This window comes from Megascapheus bottae, chromosome 6 (genome assembly GCF_031878675.1).
Source record: "Megascapheus bottae isolate mThoBot1 chromosome 6, mThoBot2.hap1, whole genome shotgun sequence".
NCBI lineage: Eukaryota > Metazoa > Chordata > Mammalia > Rodentia > Geomyidae > Megascapheus > Megascapheus bottae.
The window spans coordinates 48,937,546-48,962,587 of NC_143514.1; the positions used below are offsets into that span (position 1 = coordinate 48,937,546).

Consider the following 25,042-nt stretch of genomic DNA (forward strand, 5'->3'; position numbering starts at 1 on the left):
CTCTGACCTGTCCTCTGCTGGCCTCTACTGTTTACCGCAGCACCAGGCACACACAGCAAATGCCAACAGATATTTTGGAGCGTTGTTTTATTCTTTATCTCTTCATTTGGTTATCTAGTTTTCATTGGCTCATTTCCTCTCTCATTCATTTGTTATTCACACATATGCTAGCTCACTCACTGCATCACTGATTTGTTCCACAGCTGTTGCTGTGTGTGTGTGTGTGTGTGTGTGTGTGTGTGTGTGTGTGTGTGTGTGTGTGTGTGTTGATTGATCCTGGGACTTGAACTCAGGGTCTTGGTGCTGTGCCTGAGCATTTTTGCTACCACTCTACCACTTGAGCCACAGCAATACTTCCAGCTCCCCCCGCCATGGTTAATACCCCCACCCCCACCATGGGGAATTGGTTAATCCAAGAGTCCCACTGACTTTCCTGCCCAGGCTGGCTTCAAACCATGATCTTTCAGATCTTAGCCTCCTAAATATCTAGGATTGTGGGCATATGCCACCAGTGCCTGTTTCCTCTGCCTTCTTTCACCTAGTCTGTGGTATTCTTCCATGGCATTTCTTCTCTCTCTCATTCTACTCTTCAATACATACCCCCACTCACCACACTCTCAAGACTTGACCTTTCTTAGAATTTCCCACTCAATAGGGGCTCCTCACTGGGCACCTGCGGCTCACATCTGTAATCCTAGCTACTCAGGTGGCTGTGTTTAAGCCAGCTCCAACCATTTTCCAAAACCACAAAGATCTTCCTTTAAAACGCCTGCAATTTGGGCTCAAATGGTAGAGCACCAGCTAAGCAAGCAGGAGGCCCTGAGTTCAAGCTCCAAAACTATACAGAAAACATTAAATAGGGTGAAAAAATATATGTAGCTATATATAAAACTTTTTAAATAAATAGTTATCATAGTCAGGCTCATGCCTGTAATCCTAGCTACTCAGGAGGCTAAGATCTGGGGATCACAGTTCAAAGCCAGCCGGGGCACTAAACACTAAAGACCATGAGACTCTTATCTCCAATTAATCACTAGAAAATAGAAAGTGGGGCTGTGGCTCAAGGGGTAGAGCAGTAGCCTTGAGCTGAAGAGCTGAGGGACAGCGTGCAGGCCCAGAGTTCAAACCACATGACCCACAAAAAAAAAAGTTATCATAAAAATACTTAAACAATGATATACCCTCATAGTAAATGGGGGAAAAAAGTAGAAATTCTAAACAAATAAAAAGAAGTTACTTTAAAAAAAAATTAATGAAGCTGGGCACTGTGGCTCACACCTGTAAGCCTAGCTACTCAGGAGGCTGAGATTTAAGGATCAAGGTTCAAAGCCAGCCTGGGCACAAAAGGACTTAAGACTCTTATCTCCAATTAACTTCTAGAAAACAGGAAGTGGGTCTTGGCTCAAGGGTAGAGTTGTAGCCTTGAGCTGAAGAGAGCTCAGGGACAGCATCCAGGCCGAGTTCAAGCCCCGTGGCCCACACAATAAATAAATAGATAGATAGATAGATAGATAGATAGATAGATAGATAGATAGATAGATAGATAGATAGATAAAATAATGTTGAGCAGAAAGTTTTTTTTTAAATCTTCATACTTGATTCTGTTTTTGAGATGGTCTCATTATGTAAATCAGGATAGACTTGTAAGCAAAAAGTCATTTTTTTTTTCAAAAAGTCTTTTTGTTTGTATGTTTTATCGGTTCTGGGACTTGAACTCAGGACTTGGGTGCTGTCCCTGAGCCTCTTTTTCTTCAAGACTAGCACTTTACCACTTGAGCCACAGCACCACTTCTGGATTTTCTGAGTAGTTTATTGGATTATAATCAGGAGGCTGAGATCTAAAAAGTCATGATTTGAAGCCAACCTGGCAGGAAAGTCTGTGAGCACCATGTCTGGCTTTTTCTGAGTAGTTTATTGGAGTTCTTTCTGAGTCTCATACACTTTTCTGCCCAGACTAGCTTCAAACTGCAATCCTCAGATCACAGCTTCCTGAGTAGCTAGGATTCCAGGCATGAACTTCCTGACTAGCAGAAAGTTTTTATGTGTATGTCAGTACCAGGGCCTGAATTCAGGGCCTCATGCTCTCAACTGGCTTTTTTATTCATGTCTATCACTCTACCACTTGAACCAAACCTCAAGACTGGCATTTTGCTGGTTAGTTGGAGATGAGTTTCTTCGCAGGCTGGCTTCTAACCATGATCCTCAGATCTCAGCCTCCTGTGTAGCTACAGGTATGAGCTACCTGTATTCCTGCATAAAGTGATTTTTTTTTTTATAAAGTAACCAGGCAAATGGCAGAGATAGAATTCAAACCAGGTCCAATTTTTGCCTATAATACCACAGATTCCCAAGGTATGAGTCATCTATTCTAGGTCCCTATCCTGGAGAAAAAGTTCAGCAAAAATAGGCAACAACCGCAAAAGCAACACCAAACCCCAGGGTTTGGAGTTAGACAAACACAAATTGGAAACTTATTCTGCCTGTAACAGGAACAGACATCCAAATATTCTCACAACTGTAATTTTAGCTCAATAACGAACCAGGATGCTTTTAGTGACACAAATTTTAAAAAGACGATTTTCCTCTTTTTTTTCTTGCTCTCCCATATCTTTCCTTCCTACTCCACACTAACCCTCAAGTGAAGGCATTCAAGAATTTCTTTACAACTCCTGGCAAGGTCACCGCATTCCTTAGATGCTGAAGGCCTAGATACAGCCTGCAGTCAAGCCCATGCCCCTGGGCTTTTCTATAAAACTACCTTCTACCTACCACCCTAGAAGGACAATGCTTCTTTCTAAGACACCTGATAGTCTTCGTTTTGCTTGGTAGAATAAAAAAGCTTTATTTCCTTTTCTCCATAATCCTGATCTCATTATTTGTGAGTTGGCATTAAGAATTTTTGGTCACCACAAAGGCATCAAATTGGAACCGAATACCAATTTTCACCAATGAAAACCCTGTAACTCATTGAGATTGAACAACACATTGTTGAATCACCAATGGATCATCGAGGAGATCAGAACAGAAATTAAACAGTTCATGAAATTTAACAAAAAGGAGCACACAAAATACCAGCTCCTTTGGGACACAGCAAAGGCAGTACTCAGAGGAAAATTTATAGCTCTGAGTGCTTACATTAACAAATTGGAAAAATTGCAAACCAACAATTTAATGTCACACCTTAAGCTCTTGGAAAAAGAGCAACAAACCAACCCCAATCCCAGTAAAAGGAAGCAAATTATTAAAATCAAAGCAGAATTAAATGAATTGGAGTCCAACAAAACTATAGAATCAACAAAACAAGGAGTTGGTTCTTTGAAAAATTAACAAAATTGACAGACCCTTAGCAAATCTTACCAAAAAAAGAAGGGAGCATACCGAAATAAAATCGCAGATAAAAATGGTAATATCACAACAGAAATTACCAAGATCCAGAGCATCATGAGGGAATACTTCTCAAACTTTTATGCCAACAAATTTGAGAATCTAGAAGAAATGGATGAATTTCTGGCCAATATTAAAATACCCACACTGAACCAAGAAGACCTAACCCAACTAAACCGACCTATTTCAAGCACTGAAATAGAAATGGCAATAAGAGACCTCCCATCCAAGAAAAGCCCAGGGCCAGATGGATTCACAGCTGAATTCTATAAGGTCTTCAAAGCAGAGCTCACACCAATACTCTTCAAGCTCTTCAATGAAATAGAAAACAAAGGCTCTTTGCCAAACTCATTCTACGAAGCCACTATAACCCTCATTCCAAAACCAGACAGAGATTCATCAAAGAAAGAAAACTATAGACCCATTTCTTTGATGAATATTGATGCAAAACTTCTCAACAAAATACTGGCCAACCATCTTTAGCAACGTATCAAAAAAACTATACATTATGATCAAACAGGGTTCATCACAGGGATGCAAAGCTGGTCAATATATGCAAATCAATTAATATAATTCAACATATCAACAGGAGCAAGGACAAAAATTACATGATTGTCTCAATAGATGCAGAAAAGGCATTTGACAAGATCCAACACCCCTTTATGCTAAAAGTTCTGGAGAAACTAGGAATCCATGGAACATCACTATACTAAAGGCTGTGTATGACAAACCCACAGCTAGCATTATACTTAATGGCAAAAAGCTAAAGCCATTTCCTCTAAAATCAGAAACAAGACAAGGATGCCCACTTTCTCCACTCCTCTTTAACATAGGATTAGAATTCCTAGCCAGAGCAATAAGGCAACATAAAGGGGATCCAAATAGGGAAAGAGAAAGTGAAACTTTCCCTCTTTGCAGATGACATGATTCTGTATTTAAAGAACCCTATAGATTCCACTACCAAGCTGCTTGAGCTGATTCAAAACTTTGGTAAGGTAGTAGGGTATAAAATTAACACTCAAAAATTAACTGCCGGGGCCAGGAGTTTGGCCTAGTGGTTGAAGTGCTTGCCTAGCATGCACGAAGACCCAGGTTCGATTCCTTGGTACCACATATATAGAAAAAGCCTGAAGTGGTGCTGAGGTTCAAGTGGTAGAGCTCTAGCCTTGAGAAAATCCAAGGACAGTGCTCAGGCCCTAAGCTCAAGCCCAGGACTGGCAAAAAAAAAAATTAATTGCCTTCCTATATGCCAACAATGAGAGGAACAAGGCAAAAATCAGGAAACCAACTCCTTTTGCAATAGCTTCAAAGAAAATAAAGTACCTAGGAATTAACTTAATTAAGAATGTAAAGGACCTTTTTGATGAAAACTTTAAAACCTTGAAAAAGGAAATTAAAGCAGAACTGAGGAAATGGAAAAACCTCCCAAACTCCTGGATTGGAAGAATTAACATCATGAAAATGACAATCTTGCCAAGGGCTATCTACAAATTCAATGCAATACACATCAACATCCCAATGTCATTCTTTAAAGAAATAGAAGAGGCAATCCAAAATTTCATATGGAATAATAAAAGACCCCGTATAGCAAAAACACTTCTTAGCAAGAAAGAACAGCACAGGAGGAATTTCAATACTGAACTTTAGACTTTATTACAGAGCTATAGTGACCAAAACAGCTTGGTACTGGCACAAAAACAGGCTGGAAGACCAATGGAATAGAACTGAGGACCCAGATATTAACCCACAGACCTATGGCCACCTAATCTTTGATAAGGGAGTCAAAAAAATAGAATGGAAGAAAGACAGCTTCTTCAACAAGTGGTGCTGGCAGAACTGGTTAAGCACCTGCAGAAAACTAAGGTTGGATCCTTCTTTGTTACCCTGCACTAGAATTAACTCCAAATGGATCAAAGACCTGGAGGTAAAAACTGACACACTGAAAACTTTACAAGAAGGAATAGAAGATACACTAGGTCTCCTTGGCAAAGGTCAAAACTTTCTTAATAAATACCCAGAAACACAACAAATCAGAGAAAGTCTGGATAAGTGGGACTGCATTAAACTGCAGAGCTTCTGTATGGCAAAGGACATAGCTAGCAAACTAATTAGAAAGCCTACAGAGTGGGAGAAGATCTTCACTAACCATACAACAGATGAAGGCCTCATATCTAAAATATATCAACAACTCAAAAAATTGAATCACTCCAAAACTAACCTCCAAAGTAACAACCATCCCATTAAAAGATGGGCCAAAAACTTAAAGAGAATCTTCTCTGAAGAAGAAATAAGCAGCCGGGAGTTTGGCCTGGTGGTTAAAGTGCTTGCCTAGCATGCATGAAGGCCCAGGTTCGATTCCTTGGTACCACATACATAGAAAAAAGCCTGACATGGGCTGAGGCTCAAGTGATAGAGCTCTAGCCTTGAGAAAGTCCAAGGACAGTGCTCAAGCCCTGAGCTCAAGCCCAGGACTGGCAAAAAAAAAAAAAAAAAAAAAAAAAAAAAGGGGGCCTATAGACAAATGAAGAAATGATCGACATCTCTGGCCATAAAAGAAATGTAAATCAAAACCGCTCTAAGATTCCACCTCATTCCAGTTAGAATGGCCATGATCAAGAAATCTAACGAATGCTGGCGGGGATGTGGCCAGGAGGGATCACTACTACACTGTTGGTGGGAGTACAAACTCATTCAACCACTACAGAAAGCAGTGTGGCGGTTCCTCAAAAGACTAAACATAGAGCTCCCCTATGACCCAGCAATTCCACTACTTGGCATTTACCCAATCATCCAGAAACAAGGACATACTAAATCCACTAGCACAACAATGTTCATTGCAGCACTATTTACCATAGCAAAGATATGGACCAACCTAGATGCCGCTCAGTTGATGAGTGGATCAACAAATGTGGTATTTGTACACAATGGAATTCTATGCTGCTGTCAGAAAGAATGACATCACCCCATTTGTAAGGAAATGAAAAGACTTAGAAAAAAATCATATTAAGTGAAGTAAGCCAGACTCATAGGAACGTAGACTCAATGGTTTCCCCCATTTGTCATAATCAGTAGAAACTTTGGGCTCTCCTAGCAGAGATTTACAATAGAGCAAAACCTAGATAAATAAGGCCATATAGTATGACACTAAATAAAGGACCTCCAGGATGTAGAAACAAAAGCCATATAATGAGTGATTGTTGTCCTTAATGTACTATGTTATCTCTCATCTCTTTTGTTGTCCCTTGGGTTATCTCATATTGTTACAGTATTTTACCTTGTTACCTGATATATTGTATATATGCTTATTTGGTTATATGAAATACGATAGGATGGGGGGAAAACAAGATGAGGGGTGGGGGTGGGGGGAGGGAAATGGGGACCAAGACATGAGAAAGGGTATCAATATTTGTGAGGTAATGCACTTTCTATCTGGTGAATATAATGTAACCCTTCTATTAATTGCAATAAAAAATATATTAAAAAAAAGAATTTTGGGGCACATGCCTTTTACCATGCGATCTTGGCCTCTCCACTTCCAACAGGCATCTCAATACTAAGAAAGGGAGAATTCCCATATGGTGGTGCTCCAGTCCTAACCCACAGTCACACAGTAGGCACTCCAAAATCATCCATTCTCACCATCTTTGCCCTCCTCCCCTTATCCCTTTGGGAAAGGGGGCAGGGCAAGGACAGTCTGATTCCCTGGTCCTCTTCCTTCCTTCCTTCCTTTCTTTCTTTTTCTTTCATCTATTTATTTCTGTGCCTGTACTAGGGCTTAAACTCAGGGTCTGGTTGTTTTTGTTTTGGGGGGTTTTTTTGCTTAAGGTTGACATTCTACCACTTGAACTATAGCTCCACTCTGGCTGTTTGGTGGTTAACTAGTGCCAAGAGTCTCACAGACTTTCACTGGCTTTGACCATGATCCTCAGATCTCAGCTTTCTGAGTAGCTAGGATTACAGGAGTGAGCCACCAATACCCAGCGTTCCTGTCTTCTTTCACTCAGTCTGTATTCTCTCTCTGTAATTTCTCCTTCTCCCTTCCCCTCTAAATCCCCACAGTATCCCCACTCTCCACACTCTAAAAACTCAATAGCCTCAACTTTCTCTATGTGTTGCTGACCAGAAAGGTCAATGTGTTACCTCTCCCTGGACATCCACATGCTAACAGAAAATTCTGCTTTAATCCAAAGGTATAACGTTCTAACTGGACTTGCAGCCAGAGCGGGAGATTTGTACTCAGCGGGAGGGGATCAAGGTGGTAACTGTTTTATGAGGGCTATGGAGGTGGACTCCACCCCTGGGACTTTCCCAGAGCCACCCCTCAACTTACTTACCTAGGCTCCTCTCAACCCAGGCTGGGGTTATGGTCTTTATGAGGTCACCGTGACCTGGAAGTCCCTCAGCCAATGAGGCCTCTGCTCCTCCCAACTCAGAAGGAAGAAGTAGAGAAGGGGTCTTCTCAAAGGAAGATCTACCTCAGCTGCCTGGGAAATACCTCATATAAATGGAGGGCAAGCCAGGAACCAGCGGTATAGGCTCATGTCTGTAACCCTAGCTACTCATGAGGCTGAGATCTGAAGACTGTGGTTAGAAAGTCATCTCAGGCAGAAAAGCCTGTGAGACTCTTAGCTCCAATTAACCACCACAAAGTCAGAAGGGTGGCGGTGTGGTAGAGCACTACCCTCCAACCAGAAAGCGAAGCAAGAGTGTAAAGTCCAGAGTATGCACGTGTACATGCGTGTGGACACACACACACACACACACACACACACACACACCACTACCACTACTACCACCAAGTTTCTCGCCTGGCATTCAAAATGTCCCATAAAAACTCCTCACTGTATGACCTTACACTGTATTTTGGGGTAACAGTACTTTGGAACTTGATGGTCTGTGATGACACTGAGACCCAGAGAAGGCAATACTAGCTCATGGTCATGTGCACCAAAGTCTGCCTGATCCTTGATTTGTTTTTATTTTTTCCCTTGCTCCACCCAGCCTCCTCACCCAGTACAGATAACAGAGTAGAGCAGGGTGGAGAGAAGATGACCTTAATTCTGTAGCGAGGAAACAAGGGCCCACTGGCTATCTAAAGACAAGCAATAACTAAGATAATTAAGATTACAGTGACTAGCTAGGAAAACGTCACAAGGTATGCCATTAACAGAATGACAGTGGAGTTGTCTGTGAAATTATATTCTTGTTTTCACATAGGATAGTCTTAGCACACACACATAACTTGTTCTGACCCAAGCTCCTCAGAAACCAGCCTCATCGGACTGGTTCAGTATTCCCAGTACCTGTCAGCTCTCAGTGGCCTTACAGGTGCAGCTGATAATTGGCAGGCATTCTTTTGGTTGTTTTTGTTCTGTTACAGAACCTGGAACGCTGTTCCTTAACTTTTCCTGTTCAAGGGTGGCATTCTACTACTGAAGCCATAACTCCATTTCCAACTTTTTGGTGATTTATTAGAGATAAGAGAGTCACAGATTTTCCTGGTCAAGCTAGCAGTCGTCAGATCTTAGCCTCCTGAGTAGCTAGGATTATAGGTGTGAGCCACTGGCACCCAGCCTGGAAGGCAGTCTTGAATTCCTTACCCTTTTGAACTTACAGCTCCTGCCTAGCCCCAGAACCTGAACCTTGGGCTCTGTTCTGCTGTTTCAACGGTTCTTGTTACCCAGAATTCTTCCTCTATCTACTCCTTCTGAGCAACCTATAAACATAACTGTTTTCTCTCCCAGCCCTCTCCTCCCTCAACCCCTCCCCCAAATATCTTTGCTTCCCCAGGAGCTATCCAGGAAGCTGTTGTTTCCAGGACAAGCCTGGATACCTGTCTTCTGCAGGTTTTTCCATTGACCTCCAAATCTTTCCCCCTGTTCCTCTAACCCCACATTCTTCCTCCTCACTCAGTTCTTCACTGTGAACCAATGTGCAGAAGCTGTATCTGTATTAAAACTGCCGTAGGCAGCTCACCCCTGGCTGAGTAGCACGTCGTGATTGTGAAGAGATGGGATGTTGTAGGTCAAGAGCCAAAATTATCTCGAGCTATCTTTAGACACCACCACTATCCCCTACCCCCTCCCTGTACTGGGAATTAAACCCTAGGCTAAATAAGCACTCTGCCAGTGAGCTAACATCCCCCAGAACTTTTTAACTTTATTTTTGAGACAAGATATTTCTAGGTTGCCCAAGTGGGCTTCAAATTTTTAGTTCTTGTGCTTCAGCATATGAATGCTGGGATTACAGGTGTGAGATATCATGCTCAGCTTTAAGCTCCTCCCTTGTTTTCCAGTCCAGGGGATCCCAAGGCCTCAAGTTTGCTAATACTCCACTACTTGAACCATCGTTAGCCCTTTTATTTGCTTATAAGGTTTTTGCTAACTTTGCCTAGGCTGGCCTCAGACTCATGACCCTCCTGCTTCTGCTTCAGCTTGAACTTGAGGTCTCCTATTTCAGCCTTTATTGAAGCATCTTGTGCACCCTCCTGCTTCTGCTTCAGCTTGAACTTGAAGTCTCCTGTTTCAGCCATAGCCAGGTGCTATGGCTTACACCTATAGATGTCCTAACTACTCCGGAGGCTGAGATCTGAAGATTGCAGGTCAAAGTTAGCCCAGGCAGTAAAGTCTCAGTGAGACTGTATTCTCCAATTAACCACTCAAAACTTGGAAGAGGAGCTGTGACTCAAAATGGTAGAATTCCAGTGAAAGATCTCAGGGACAACACCCATTCCCTAAGTTCAAGACCCACAACCTACAAAAAAAAAAAAATAGAAGAAAGAAAAAGAGAAAAAGAAAGAAAAGCACTAGTGACTCACACTAGCTTTCAGAGTGAGATCTGAGGAATGTGGCTCAAAACCAGCACTGGTGGGCTGGAAGACTGGCCTAGTGGTAGAGTGTTCACCTAGCATGCACAAAGACCCGGGTTCGATTCCTCGGTACCACATACATAGAAAAAAGCCAGAAGTGGTGCTGAGGCTCAAGTGGTAGAGCTCTAGCCTTGAGAAAATCCAAGGACAGGGCTCAGGCCCTGAGCTCAAGCCCAGGACTGGGAAAAAAAAAAAAGTAAACTGGAAGTGGAGCTGTGGTTTATGTGATAGAACACCAACCTTTTGCAGAAAAAGCCAAGGGAAAGTACAAGACCCTGAGTTCAAGGCCCTGTTTTATTATCTCTATCAAACACGATTATTGTTTTGTATAATTAGTATTTGTTTAGATTTATCCTCTATCTTTTTTTTTTTTTGCCAGTCCTGGGCTTGAGCTCAGGGACTGAGCTCTGTCCTTGGGATTTCTCAAGGCTAGAGCTCTACCAATTGAGCCTCAGCACCATTTCCGGCTTTTTCCTGTGTATGTGATACCAAGGAATCGAACCCGGGTCTTCGTGCATGCTAGGCAGGCACTCTACCACTAGGCCAAACTCCCGGCCTATCCTCTATCTTTTGAAGCATCTATTAGTCAAGACTGGGCATGTTTGTCTGTTTATTTACAGTATGGAGGTTTGAACTCAAGACCTGTGCTTCTTTGGCTTCCTTGCTTGACCGGCACTCTAAAAGTTGAGCTATCCCTCAAGTTCTGCTTTATTTTTTATTTTATTTTGGTTTTTTTTTTGCCAGTCCTGGGGCTTGAACTCAGGACCTGGGCACTGTCCTTGAACACTTTTTGCTCAAAGCTAACGCTTTGCCACTCGAGCTACAGCTCCACTTCCTGCTTTCTCTGTGTATGGAATTGAACCCAGGGCTTCATGCATTCTAGGCAAGCACTCTGCCACTAGGCTATGCTCCCGGCCCTCTAGTTCTGGTTTTTGCTAGTTATTTTTGCAGATGGAGTCTAGCAAATTTTTCTGCCTTGGCTTGCCTCAAACCTTGATTTTCCGGATCTCAACCTTCTGAGTAACTAGGGTTTACAGGTATGAGCCACTACTATGTGGCTTGATGAGTCATTTTTTAAAAATTGAACTTCAATCTGTTCAACTAAGACCATATTCCTCTGCCTGATGACTAACCCTTTTCCTTAATAAGAGTTGGATGGTAATATATTCCTGCAGTTTATATTTGTAAACAACAACAACAAAAATACCTAAATCTTTATCTCATCTTCATTCATTTCTTTTTTCTTCTTTCTTTCTTTCTATCTTTCTTTTGTTGTTGTTGTTGTTGTTGCCACTCTTGGGGCTTGAACTCAGAGCTTGGGCACTGTCCTTGGACACTTTTTGCTCAAGGCTAGCTAGCATTCTGTCACTGGAGCTACAGTGCCACTTGCAGTTTTTTTCTGTGCATGTGGTACCAGGGAATTAAACCCAGAGCTTGATGCATGCTAGGCAAGCACCCTACCACTAGGCCACACTCCTGGCCTCATCTTCATTCTTGAAAAATATTAAAGTACTTGATGGGCCTAGCAAGTGTCTATGAACTGCATTTTTAATTCGAGAACACCAGATCCTTTTTCTAACTGCGAGGACTCAAGCTGCAGTTCCCTGTACTATAAGGGGCTTCTCTGGGGGAGGAAGAGGAGGGTCCACTGTGGTTGGGAGGAAGGACAGTACTCTGCCTCCCACAGTCATGGGGCCTGCCAGGCCCTGGGGCTCTCTATCGGGGAAGTGTGGGCACAGCTGCTTCACACCTGCAACATGGAGCTTCCTGAGCACCCTAGTTTCTTCTCCCCTGGGACACATCATAGCTCAGTGGTGTGAGGAGTATCGAGGCAGCCCAGGAACAGGGTCGAAATCTCAAACTTTTTAGGGCTTCTGGCTGTGCTGGGTAGCATGGTGTGAGGAGTCATGTGACTTTATTGGGTAGGGATGAGTGGTGCTAAAACCAGATGCCTGGGTGCCTGGGACCTCTGGTCTTTTCCAGCTACTCCTCAGTACCAACTTCCAACATCACTCTCACCCTGGCACAGGAGGCTCACATCTGTAATCCTAGCTATTCCGGAGGCTGAGTTCTGAGGATGGAGGTTTGAAGCCAGCCTGGGCAGGAAAGTCCATGAGACTCTTCTCCAATTAACCACCAAAAAGCCAGAAATGGAAGTGTGGCTCAAAAGGTAGAGTGCTAGCCCAAGGTATAGAACTGAACACATCTCTCTCCTCACCATCCCATAGACACTGTCCATCTCCTCTCCAGGTGAAAACCAAATTCTGTCAGCCTAACCCAGCTCACACACCTTTCCAGTCGCATCTCCCATCTTCCACTCTGTGTTCCACTGGCTGTTCAGCCCCACCATACTGTAATATTTCCAAAATCTGATAGCTTGCTGGGCCTGGGATGTCTCTCCCCAAACCATCAAGTCAGCTTAGGGTAGGCCTCTGTGTACCACATCCCTGGCTTCTTGATATTTTCCCAACTGCATGCCCACTGCCCCATTCTAAGCCTGGCATCCATACAACCAAGAGCCCCTTCTGCAGCATGAGCCCTGCCTGGTACAAACACTTCTGAATGCTGAAATGCCAGCATTCAGGAGAGTCCACGGACTCCTCTCCTACAGACCTGCAGAGCCTAGCACAGTGCATGGCAGAGTATGTATGTGCTCAGTAATTTGGTTATATACATCACTCAAGAAGTAACAGACAGGACCAAAGTCCTTCAAAGCCCTTTGGAGCTCTCTCTGCATGAGGAGCTAGCTGTCATCTTGCCAACCTAGAGCTGGGTCAGGAGTTTCTGGACATTCTTCTCCAAGTGGGTGGGCCCCTCACTACCTGCTGAGCTCAAACCTGGGTTTACACTCCAACTTGACTGCTACTGCTCTTGGGGTCCTTGCTGTTAAAGGAGTGCTGCAGCCTCCCTCAGAAGTGTCATGGATACCATGTAATCCTTATTTCTCATCCAAGAGCAGTCTGGGGAGCTTATAGTCTATGGAAAGCCTTCATGTGCTATAAGAACTAAGCTCTGAATTTTCAAAAAGAGATTGTTCTGTTTATCTGTTCAATACTACAACCTCCCAAAGCTACCTTCCCATTGCTAAGGGTGTGGACGGGAGGAGACTGACACATGCCATAAAACCAGGCAGCTCTACCTAGAGGCAGCCCATATTTGCATGTGACCCTATGGTAAGTAGTGGCCTCTTCTGCATCATGTGCTTGTAAGAACCACTGCAGGGGAGTTGGGGGGATGGGACTGGGAATGTGGCTTATTGGTAGAGTGCTGCCTCACATGCTTAAAGGCCCCTGGGTTTGATTCCTCAGTGCCACATAAACAGAAAAGTCCAAAAAATGGTGCTGTGGCTCAAGTGGTAGAGTGTTAACCTTGAGCAAAAGAAGCTCAGTGACAGTGTCCAGGCCCTGAGTTCAAGCCCCAGGACTGGGAAAACACACACACACACACACACACACACACACACACGCACACACACACACACATGCACGCACGCACGCACACGCTAGGGGTATGATCATTATTACTACAGAAAGCAATAAAATGCAAATAATCCAATTGGCTCCTCATGCATCTTGATTTGCTTGTTCCTCAGGTCACCTAGACTCTGCAGGCTTTCCCTGTAAACCCAAATCCTCAAATAGCTTCATTACAAGTGCTCTGAGGTCTATTGAGCCCTGGAGTCCCTGCAGTAAGGGGAGTCCCTAACTTACTTCTGATTTTGAGGCCCCTCTCTCCCCAAGGATCCCTTCCACATGAAGGGAGAACCCAGTCTCTGCCTATGATTTGCCTGAAACCAAGCTTTCGGTTTAATTCTAACTAATCTATCAGACTGAGATAGAAGTAGAATCTATGTCCCTAGGGCAGATCTAATCTGTTCAGGTCACCAACCCTTGGGTTCCCCAGGGCACGGCAGGAAGATAGATCTGTAGAATGAGGGACATTAGAGACCAGCCAATCCAGGTTTCCTTTTACACAAGGACCAAATGAAGCCCAGAAAGGGCCAGACACTTGCTTCCAGGAAACTGGGGCTGAGCCAGGACCCTCACCCCCTACTCTCTAATAAGTTTGACTTGCTGGAGTGTGGGCTGGGTCCTAACATCTTTCACTGCCTCTAGCTATGCTCAAAGGTCATTTGGGGGAATGACAGGATTTTCTGCTTGGCCTGTTAAGATGCAGGGCGGGTGAGGGCCAGAGGTGGAGGGCGGGAGAGGGAGGAGGGGCTTCAGGAACTTCTTTAAGACAGCATTCCACAAATGCAGGAGCTGTCTGTCCAGCCTGACCTTGGAGTGAGAGCTTGGCGCTACTACTGCAAGCTTCTGCTTTCTGCTGCGTCTCAGCCACAAGAAGTTCAAAGAAGACTCGGGAAGGGGCATTCTTCGTAGAGACCACCATGCCCTGCCAGAAGTGGAATGTTGTGGTCAGTGTTAGCGCAGCCTTGGTGGTGGCACTCGTAATAGTCCTGACCTTCGTGCTCCGAGGTAGGAGCTCTTCCTCTAGTCATCCTGCCTGGCTTCTCCATTGTTCATCCCTTGCCTTACCAAGACTCTGACCCCATCCTCTGCTCTGTTTGTCTCCTCCATTCCCCAAACCTCCCCAAACCCATCCCTAATGAGCAGTCCCCTCACCAAATCTCAGCCTTCTGCTCAGACCTCCCTCCCATGCTCACAGTATTTTCTTTCTTTGGGTACTTCTAGATCAGCACCCTGAGCTCCATACCTGTGGATCCCTGTGGTCTCGGTGAAGGGCTTTTCCTCCCCCAGGGACTTGCAGAATCTACCATCCTCCTGGTGCCTCCTGCCTGCGCTCATCCTCAGCTCTGAGGCTCTGCCTTCCCATTATTACTCTCTTCCTCATCTCCCACCCTCTACCTTCCTTGGCCACACTTCCAGCCCTGCCCTATCCCATTTCTCTATTTTTTTTTCAGACCTGGCCAATGACTACTTATTTATTTGTTCTTTAACTATTTTTGTGTGCTGGCACAAAGGATTGAATTTGGTGCCTGGGTCCTATCCCATAACTTTTTGTCAGCCATGGGCCCTAAACCTGGGTACTTCCCCTGAGCTCTTTTGTGGGCGGCTAGTGCTCCAGCCTCTAGTACAGCCACAATTCTACCTCTGGATTTCTGGTGGTTAACTGGTGATGAGAATCTCACAGACTTTCTTGCCCAGGCCACCAGTCCCTGGCATTGTCATATGGAGCTTTTGTCAGCTCAAGGCTAGCATTCTACCACTTGAGCCACATGCAGGTTCATCTCCAATTTTTGTTGGTGGTGGTCATGAGGCTTTAACTCCTGGCCTGGGTGCTGTCCCTGAGCTCTTCAGCTTGAGTCTAGCACGTTATCACTTTGAGCCACAGAACCACTTCTGATTTTCTGGTGGTTAATTGACATGAGTCCCACGTACTTTCATGCCTGAGCAGGCTTTGAACCTCAGCCTCCTGAGTAGCTAGGACTACAGGCATGAACCACTCTTGTTGGCTAATTGAAGATAAGAATCTCTTGGACTTTACTGCTCAGGCTGACTTGGAACTAGAGGGAGATTCTCAGATCTCAGCCTCCAGAGTAGCTAGGATTTCTGGTGTGAGTTCCCATCTAGCCACTCCTTTAGACAGCCTTGCTCTGTCCCATGGCCATCAGTTATGAGGTTTTTTCCAGTCCAGAATCCTTCATTCCTCCTTGTCAAATTTATGCTCATCCTTCATTGTTCTCCTTACATGTCCCCTTCTCTGCACTAGGCCAGCACCCGGGAGCTCATACAGTTCCCTTTTATTCCCCCAGAAGCTCTGGGCAGGTATATCTCTGAGTATTCAGTGCAGCCCAGGGAGGGTGATGGATGGAATGAGAAATAAGGACCCCAGGCTGGGTAGAGACTAACAGACCCACGGATATTAGTTCCAGGGTGTGAAGAAGACGCTGTCTGCCGCCCAGATGCCGACATGCTGGAGTACCTGGCACGTATGGGCTACATCAGCAGCAGAGATGGGTTACTGGTCACCTGGTCCCACGCAGTAAACAGCAAGAAGAAGATGGAGGCTGCTCTGAGCAGTAAGTACAGATGCCAGGACTGGCAGGCTGGGGTGGGAGAGCAGGGGAGGGAGCGGGAACTGAGGCATGGCTGGTCCCACCAGGAGGAAATGGGGCTGCAGGCTAAGGGACCTGCTCAGGTTGTGTCACTGGTGAGCTCCAGGCCCAGGATTTAGACAGTTACAACTGACTCCAAAGTTAGCAATACTCTATACTTGCTCCCAGCCACCTCATCCTCGGCTGGTCAGGTGCTGACCTCCCTGGCTAAGGACACCTTTGCCCTCAGGAACTAAGGGAGCCAGAGATCTAAACTGCAGGTTAGGATGAGTTCTGAATGCCAAAGCAGCTTGGAACTGCGGGGAGCTCATGTGGGATAGCTTACCAGCTATTCCCTTGACCCCATGTCCCTAAAAAAGCACATAGGCCAGGTGCTGATGGCTCACGCCTGTAATTCTAGCTACTCGGGAAGCTGAGATTGAGTTTTGAAGCCAGCCTGGTCAGAAGAGTCCATGAGACTCTTTTTTTTTTTTTTTTTTTTTTGCCAGTCCTGGGCTTGAGCTCAGGGCCTAAGCACTGTCCTTGGACTTTCTCAAGGCTAGAGCTCTACCACTTGAGCCTCAGCACCACTTCTGGCTTTTTTCTATGTATGTGGTACCGAGGAATCGAACCCGGGTCTTCATGCATGGTAGGCAAGCACTTTAACCACTAGGCCAAACTCCCGGTCCCTTGAGACTCTTTTTTTTTTTTTTTTTTTTTGCCAGTCCTGTGCTTGAGCTCAGGGCCTGAGCACTGTCCTTGGACTTTCTCAAAGCTAGAGCTCTACCACTTGAGCCTCAGCACCACTTCTGGGTTTTTGTATGTATGTGGTACCGAGGAATCAAACCTGGGTCTTCGTGCAGGCTAGGCAAGCACTCAACCACTAGGCCAAACTCCAGACCCCAAGTCCATGAGACTTATTTCTAACTAACCACCAGAAAACCAAAACCGGAGCTATGACTCAAAGTGATAGAGTACTAGCCTTGAGCAAAAGGGGTCAGAGACAGTGCCCAGGACCTGACTGACAAGAAAAAAGAAAAGAAAGAAATCCATCTAGGACAGTGGTTCTCCAGAAACCACTGTGTAATCTGCTTCGTGGAAAACATTTTATAGAAGTAAAACTAGGGATTCAGAAGAGTTAGGGGACTTACTCGAGGGTCTGCTGTCTGGAAGAGGAGAGGGTCACATAGGAGCCCCAGGTGTTGGCCCCTGGACCCTGCTCTTGTTTGTGCTTAGGCCTGTGGTCAATAGGGAAAAACAGCCTTTCCTTCCAGACATTTGGGAACTTCACTGGTATGTTCAAACCATAGTGATGCAGGGAATGGTCCCCATACCTTAGACGCAGAGCACTGGCTCCACCCCCAGGGTTCCTCCAGATAGGAACAGAGAATTAACCTGATAAGGTCCCAGGGGATGTTGATGCTGCTGGTAGAACAAGCTGCATTGGTGGTGCTGAGACATAGGTCCTCTAGTTTCTTCCTGACACATTGCCACCTCCCCCAGAGAACTGACCCACAGGGGACCACAGGATGGTTCTCAGTTGTCCTCTTATCTGTCAGGTGTCCCTTTCTCCCTCAGGCCTGACTTCTCTATGCCTCACAAAATGCCAGATTATATGGCTGGCTCTTGGTTTGAGTTGTCTAGTATTTAGAATGGCAGTAGGAGGAGGGACAGGGAGATGGTAGAGAAGAACTTAGATTCTGACCACAGGAAGGAGCCTGAGTCAGAACAAGTTCATAGAAACTTCATAATAGAGAGCTGGGGATATGGCTTAGTAGTAGAGTACTTGCAAGCCCTGGGTTCGATTCCTCAGTACAACATAAATGGGAAAAAGCCAGAAGTGGTTCTGTGGCTCAAGTGATAGAGTGAAGTTAGCCTTGAGCAAAAGAAGCTCAGGGATAGTGCCCAGACCCTGAGTTCAAGCCCCAGGACTGGCAAAAAAAAAAAAAGAAGAGAGAGAGGGAAGGGAAGGAGGGAGGTAGGGAGGGAGGGAGGGAAAGAAAGAAAGAGAGAGAAAGAAAGAAAGAAAAGAAAGAAAGAAAGAAAGAAAGAAAGAAAGAAAGAAAGAAAGGAAGGAAGGAAGGAAAGGAAGAAACTTTATAATAGAGGCTTTAATATGCTCTGGTGTCACTCTAACTCAAAAGCCACAGAAAGGAACAGAAATGACGAGAAAATCAGAAATTACTAGGAAATAAAAACAGGCATCATTGTTTGTTACAAAACCTAGAAAGAATCAAAAGGACCCTGGGACAAAGGTTAGCCAAGCTCTTTGTAGTCAGCACTTAAGACCAGTCTTTTCGTTCTTTCTTTTTTTTTTTTTTTTTTTGGTCAGTTGTGGGACTTGAACTCTGGGCCTGGGCACTGTTCCTGAGCTCTTCAGCTCAAGGCTACCAGCCTACTCCTTGAGCCACGGCATCACTTCCTGTTTTCTGGTGATGGTTAATTGGAGATAAGAGTCTCACAGACTTTAATGCCCAGGCTGGCTTTGCACCATGATCCTCAGATCTCAGCTTCCTGAATAACTAGGATTACAAATGTGAGCCACCAGGCCCAGGTTCAGTCTTTTTCTTTGTTGTTGTTTTTTTTTTTTCCAGACCTGGGGGTTGAACTCAGGACCTGGGCACTGTCCCTGGCTTCTTTTGCTCAAGGCTAGTACGCTACCACTTGAGCCACAGCTCCACTTCCATTTTCTGTGTATGTGGTTCTGAGGTATCAAATCTAGGGCTTCATGCATGCTAGGTAAGCACTCTGCCAGTAAGCCACATGCCCAGTCCCTTTTTCTTTGTTTTAATGAGATGTATAAAAGATTGTAAAAATAAGTTACAATTCTGAAACATGAAAATTTACATGCTCAGAGCTATATACCAGTGGCTCATACCTATATTTCTAGCTACTCAGGAGGCTGAGTTCTAAAGATGGTATTTCAAAGTCAGCCAGGAAAAGAAAGTCAGTGAGACTCTTATCTCCAATTAAACACTGAATAGTAGAGGTATGGCTCAAGTGGAACAGTGCTAGCCTTGAGGGGAAAAAAAACCTCAAGGACAGCACCCAGGTTCTGAGTTCAAATCCCAGGCATAGATAGTAAAACGCAGGTTAGAGTATCATCATGCTATGTAAAATCCATCTCTAGAGCAAAAAAAAAAAAAAAAAAACATCAAAATATGTTCGAAAATATAGAAGAAAAAATTTTAATCTTCTTTCTGTTTTTCTGTATTTTTTCCCCAGTGTTCTGTAACAAATGTGTTATCCTTGTGAGAAGTTGTAGTCTTTCTTTTTACAGCACTGATGAGTTCTGCCTCTCAACAGGTGACGTCATGGCCTTGGAAGCAGATGTCACTGTGGAAGGGCTCAACACCATCAACGAGACAGGGACACCAATCATGGCCCATCCTCCCGACATCTACAGTGACATCACACTGCAGAATTGGTTGGAGGCTGTTCTGACCTCTTCTCGGAAAAGTAAGAGCCCTGTGTTCTCCCAGCTCCCAGCCCTCTGGTCCTCAGGTAGAGACCCCTCCACAATGAAGCACACCTCATGCTGCTCACCTTAGCTGTCCCCAACCTTCCTGAGGCCCAGGGAGGACTGGGTGAGATGGAAAGGTCAAGGTGAAACAGAGACATGGCGGTGCTGAGTAAAATTGCGAAGTGCCAAATGCAATTAGGGTGTCCCTCCTGGAAACATAACTAGATACTACACATTCAAAGCCCAACTCCCCCTCCATGTCCTTTATAGCCAGCTGCAGAATCTAGGCCTTCTCCTAATACTCTCCCTCCACAGCAGCCACCCAACTGCTACACCTGCCAACTTGACCTCTGCCATGTCACTTTGCTCCTGGACTTTCTCCTTCACTGGCTATTCCCCAGACTGAGTCCTTCTGGTCTTGCATTCATAGACACCAGAGTGATCATACCAAAAGGCCAGTGTTGTCATGCCCCCTCCTGCTTGAGAGTTTTGGCCTAGCTTTCATCTTTCTCTAACTTCCCAGCCTTTTCTCACCACCCAGATAACAGTTCATCATAGTGGGTCTTTTCTCCATGTAAACACCCCTTCCTAGAAGTTGAGTGAGCTTCTTTTACAAGTTCTGGTGACCAGGGGTCCTCTCAATCTGCTCTGGGCAGGGACTGAACTCCTTTTCATTAGCTGTGTTTCTACCCATGGATGGTACCTGCTGTTCTAGAGATGGGCTCTTCTCTGGGTCAGCTCTGCCTGTCTGGAAACCCATCCTTTAATACCCTGCCAGAATCTGTCTTCCCACTTTACCCCACCCCCCCATCACAGGTAGACACACACACACACACACACACACACACACACACACACACACACACACACACACACACAGAGTCCCGGGGAGAATCACATTTTCTAGTTCCAAAGCCTTTGACCCTTTCCCCACAGCCATCAAATTGGACTTCAAGAGCATCAAAGCCGTGGGTCGCTCCCTGGACATCCTGCGGCAACTGACAGACGCTGGCAGAGTCCAGAGGCCGGTGTGGATCAATGCAGACATTGTGAGAGGCCCCAATGTGCCCATCTCCATTGAGGTCAATGCCACACAGTGAGTGTCCATGCTTCCTTAGTCAATATCTAACCCCAGGGGACTTTGTCAAGTTTGCCTCCTGTCCTACCACATTGTGTCACCTGAGTCCCTTTGCCTTGAAGGCCTTTGTGGTTGGTGTCTCTCTCTCTCTCTCTCTCTCTCTCTCTCTCTCTCTCTCTCTCTCTCTCTCTCTCTCGTGTTTGAACCTAGGGCTTAGCATACTAGGCAAGAGCTCTATTCATTGGGCCAAGCCTCCTAGCACAGCCCTGGTTTTGTTTGGCTGTCTATCACAGGCCCAAGTCCTCGGGGCTCTCCCACCTAGCAGCCCCATGGGCTCCCTGTGGAGAGAGGATCTTGATTTGACCCTTGTGCAGCGCTGCCAGGTTAGGGGTGCATTTTCTTCCCTTTTTTTTTTCCAGACAAAAAGAGAGAGAGCTTATAATAATGTAAATTCATTTTGTCGAGTGCTTATTATGTCTCCCAGACACCCTTTCAAACACTTCAAGTGCACAACACCATTTAACTCACAATGAAAATGAAGCCAGAACTATGCTGTTTGGTTTATTTTTTTTAATTTATTTTTTTAATTGTTATTCTAAAGGTGATATACAAAGGGGGTTCCATTACATAAATCAGGTAATGAGTACATTTCTTTTTGCACAATGTCACCCCTTCCCTTGCTCTTTGCTATTCATTTTAAATGACAAGAACTTGCCTTTGTGTGTGTGGGTAGGGTAGATCCAGGGTTTCGTACATAAGGCAAAAGCATTATAATTTAGCTAGACTTTTTTGTTGTTTTTAAGAAATTCTCACTTTCTAGTCTAGATCCTCTTGAAAGGACCCTCCTGAGTGCTGGGATTACAGGCATGCACTACAACGTTCACTCTAACCTACACAATCATTTTTGCCTCTATTCATCCTCCTATTTGTCCATCCAGTATTTATTGTACTTTCTGAGAGGTATTTGGAAAGCAGCTGTTTAGAAATGTACTTGATGGCCCAAGATAAATAATGGCTTATCTTATAGTACTGATTTTACTCATGTGGAAGAAGTAAAATGGGACAGTATTCTCTTTTTTTTTTCCCCAGTCCTGGGCTTTTAGTTCAGAGCCTGAGGACTCTCCTTGGGCTTTCTCAAAGCTAGAGCTCTACCACTTGAGCCACAGCACCACTTCTGGCTTTTCTATGTAAGTGGTACCAAGCAATCGAACCTGGGTCTTCATGCATGCTAGGCAAGCATTCTACCACTAGGCCAAACTCCTGGCCCCAGTGACATTATTCTTTATCTTTTAAATAACATTTTATTTTTTTTTTAAATCTGAAACTTCAGAGTCTCACATCTGGCAGAGCCCAAATTGTAAACCTTGGGGCTGCGATTCCATCTCCTATCTGAGGGATTTGCCCAATATGAGTCAGGACCTAAATTCAGACCTCCCTGGCTCCAAAGTGCATGCCTTTTTTTGGGACTATGAACAAGCCATTCTGTTCTTTAGGGATCTGCCACTGTCCTTAGATCACAGATTCAATAGGCCCTGCTGCTACCTAGCTCTGAGAACTCAAGAAAGGAAGGGGCCAGCGTGGCTCTGAAAGACAGGAGGCTCTGATTCTTGGCAGGTTCCTGGCACTAGTCCAGGAGAAGTATCCTGAGGCCACTCTGTCTCTGGGCTGGACCACTCTCTATGTGCCACTGTCACCGAACAACACCTACACTCAAGCCATGGTGGAAAAGATGCAGGGACTGGTGGGAAATCTATCTCAGAAGGTCACCTTCCCTTTGCGAGCGGCCATGGTACGGGCTGCCTGGCCTCACTTCAGCTGGTTACTGGACCAATCTGACAGGTGAGACTCCCATAACACTTGTCACCACCTCCACTGGATCCAATTCCCTACTAGGTTCAGAAAGATCTTGAATGATCCTGGCTATTATAGTCCTATTATAGTCCCACCAATGCTCAGCGCCAGAATCTTTCCTTTGGCTTGAATATCCCTGGTGACTGGCTGTTCACTATTATAGTCACATGGGAAGGTGGAGAAAGGGCTATACAATTGGTAGGTAATTCAGAAATAGGCACTCCAAGTCAGCTCCTCCTCCTTCCCAGTCCTCTGCTTTCAGGGAGGAGAGGCTGGTAGGAAGCTGGAGGGCAGATGCTCTGCCTCTGGGCCCAGCTGGCATTCACCTCTAAGTATAGGAGTGGAGGTCCTGCTGGGCCAAGGCAAGGGCTGAGCCAACTCTCTGGATCTAGGTACTCCCTGACCCTGTGGCAGGGCGCCAATGACCCTGTGTCAGTGGACGATCTTCTCTACATCCGGGACAACAGCGCTGCCCACCGAGTCTACTATGACCTCTTCGAGCCAGTCCTGTCCCAGTTCAAGCAGATGGCCTGTAAGGAGCCTGGGAAGGGATATGTGGGCTAGATTTTGAACAGGGAAGGCTTAGGGACAGGTACTGGAACAGAGCTGGGGAGTCAGGAGGAGCACTGGAAGAGGAAAATCCTGAGTGGACTGGAGGCAGGAAACCATCTGAGTAACCAGTCATGTTCTACCCCTGGGAAGTTAACTCTCTAAGCTTCACAAATCCATGAAGCCAGGAGGCTCCAAACCATTACTAAATGCAATCACCTTGTACAAAGATCCCAAACCTCACCTACTTTCCATGCTAACATGGTTCCTCTGTGGGTTACACTGCTGTTGTACAGTGCTATGTCAGAGGTCACATTAGATTCAGTGGCAGTCATCTAAGGGAGCAGGGTATAGACACCAGCTTGGGGGCCAATCAGCTCTGTCTGGTTCCATCCAGTTCCAATCCCAGCAACTCTGTGGCCAATCACTTCTCTCTACCTATCAAAGGTGGAAGTGAAGGCTACCCAGTGTGTTTCTAGGGAATGCAGTAGTCCTCAGGTATACAGAGGTGTTCCTTCAACCGCAGCCACTTCATCTGGTTGACTTTGGGTCCTACAGTGGATGACACACGGAAGAAGACCTACTACACAGGCAGCAGCTTGGTCCCTCTTCTCCAGCTGCCAGGGGGTGACGGTCTGAGTGTGGAGTGGATGGTTCCAGAAGCTCACCACAAAGGGCAAACAACAGTTACCATCCCCAGTGAGTACCCGTACCCACAGCCCTGGAGTGCCAGGCTAACTTGTGGAGCTGCCCTGCCCATGACAGTATCAGCCCATGCCATCCACACACACTGGGTACCAAGACGGGTTAGAGGGGAGCAGGACAGCAGTGTTAAGAGCATGGGGATTCTCACGGAGCAGGCTCAGGGTGCAGGGTGCAGGGTGCAGGGGAGAGTCATAAATAAGGGTTAAGAGCTGAGCTGGCAGGTCATCATGCTGATCTGATGGCAGGTAGAATATCTAGAGCCCAAGCCCAGATCAGCAGATTCTACTGGGCCAGCAATGGCTCTTCCTCCTTGGCTGTCCCAGGAATTTCTGTCCCCCACTGCCCCTTTTACAAGAGACTTGCACATCCTGTGGTAACTTGGACCCCTGAATCTCTTGCCTCTTCCAGATAAAGAAGGCATGATCCTGTTGAATGTCAGCCTCCAGAGAATGACAACCAAAGACCCTGTGCCTGTGGTGCTCGTCGCAGGTAGCACTGCTCTGGCCCTGAAGTTATGCCTGCTGCAGCTGGCCACACGCCCTGGCCGCTGGGGCATCCATGTGCACATAGTGGATCCTGCAGCCCTTAGGCCATCCCTAACCATCCTAGCAAAGCTCTCCACCCTTGGCTACGTACCTCGGCCTGTGTGGATCGGGGCTACCATCTCACATGGAAGTTTTATGGCCCCCGGTCATATGATTGGTCAAGAGTTGGTTACAGCTGTAACTGAGGTTTTTCCCCATGTGACTGTGGCACCAGGCTGGCCTGAGGAGGTGCTGAGCAGTGGCTACCGGGAGCAGATGATCACTGATATGCTGGAGCTGTGTAAGGGACTCAGGCAACCTCTGTCCTTCCAGCTGCAGGCTGTGGCGCTGAGCCAGAGCCCAGAGGGAACTGTGGCCAGGCTGCTGGCATCCTCTCCCAGGGCCACAGTCACGGTGCAGGATAGCTTTGCTGGGAGCAGCTATGCAGCTGTACGGGCCGGGGTGCTGGCAGCCAGGGCTGTGGATAAAACCCGAATCTACTACAGATTATCCCAAGAGTACTGCAAAGACTTGCTGGCCGACATTAGCAGGAACTGATCTC

The 25,042-nt window shown here is 45.8% G+C and overlaps 2 protein-coding genes across 7 annotated transcripts in view; one reads left to right on the forward strand and one right to left on the reverse strand.

Annotated features, from left to right (window-relative positions):
• The window catches only part of Mroh7 (maestro heat like repeat family member 7), a 40,991-nt gene extending 33,198 nt beyond the window's left edge, over positions 1 to 7,793 (reverse strand). For 3 of the 6 annotated variants that reach the window (XM_090334762.1, XM_090334763.1, XM_090334759.1), the window contains exon 1: positions 7,525 to 7,657. The gene's annotated coding sequence lies outside the window, so the exon portion shown is untranslated. Of the gene's footprint in view, positions 1 to 7,524; positions 7,658 to 7,718 lie in introns of those variants that run through there. The other 3 variants (XM_090334761.1, XM_090334764.1, XM_090334760.1) reach the window with 3 other exon arrangements.
• Positions 7,794 to 14,538: 6,745 nt separating this feature from the next.
• On the forward strand, positions 14,539 to 25,038 carry Fam151a (family with sequence similarity 151 member A). Its single transcript, XM_090334766.1, has 8 exons — positions 14,539 to 14,730; positions 16,143 to 16,295; positions 19,617 to 19,769; positions 20,710 to 20,869; positions 22,466 to 22,690; positions 23,095 to 23,234; positions 23,810 to 23,950; positions 24,365 to 25,038. Exons 1-8 carry the CDS (start codon positions 14,643 to 14,645, stop codon positions 25,036 to 25,038), a joined length of 1,734 nt encoding a protein of 577 aa, XP_090190892.1. The 5' UTR covers positions 14,539 to 14,642.
• Positions 25,039 to 25,042: the final 4 nt, after the last annotated feature.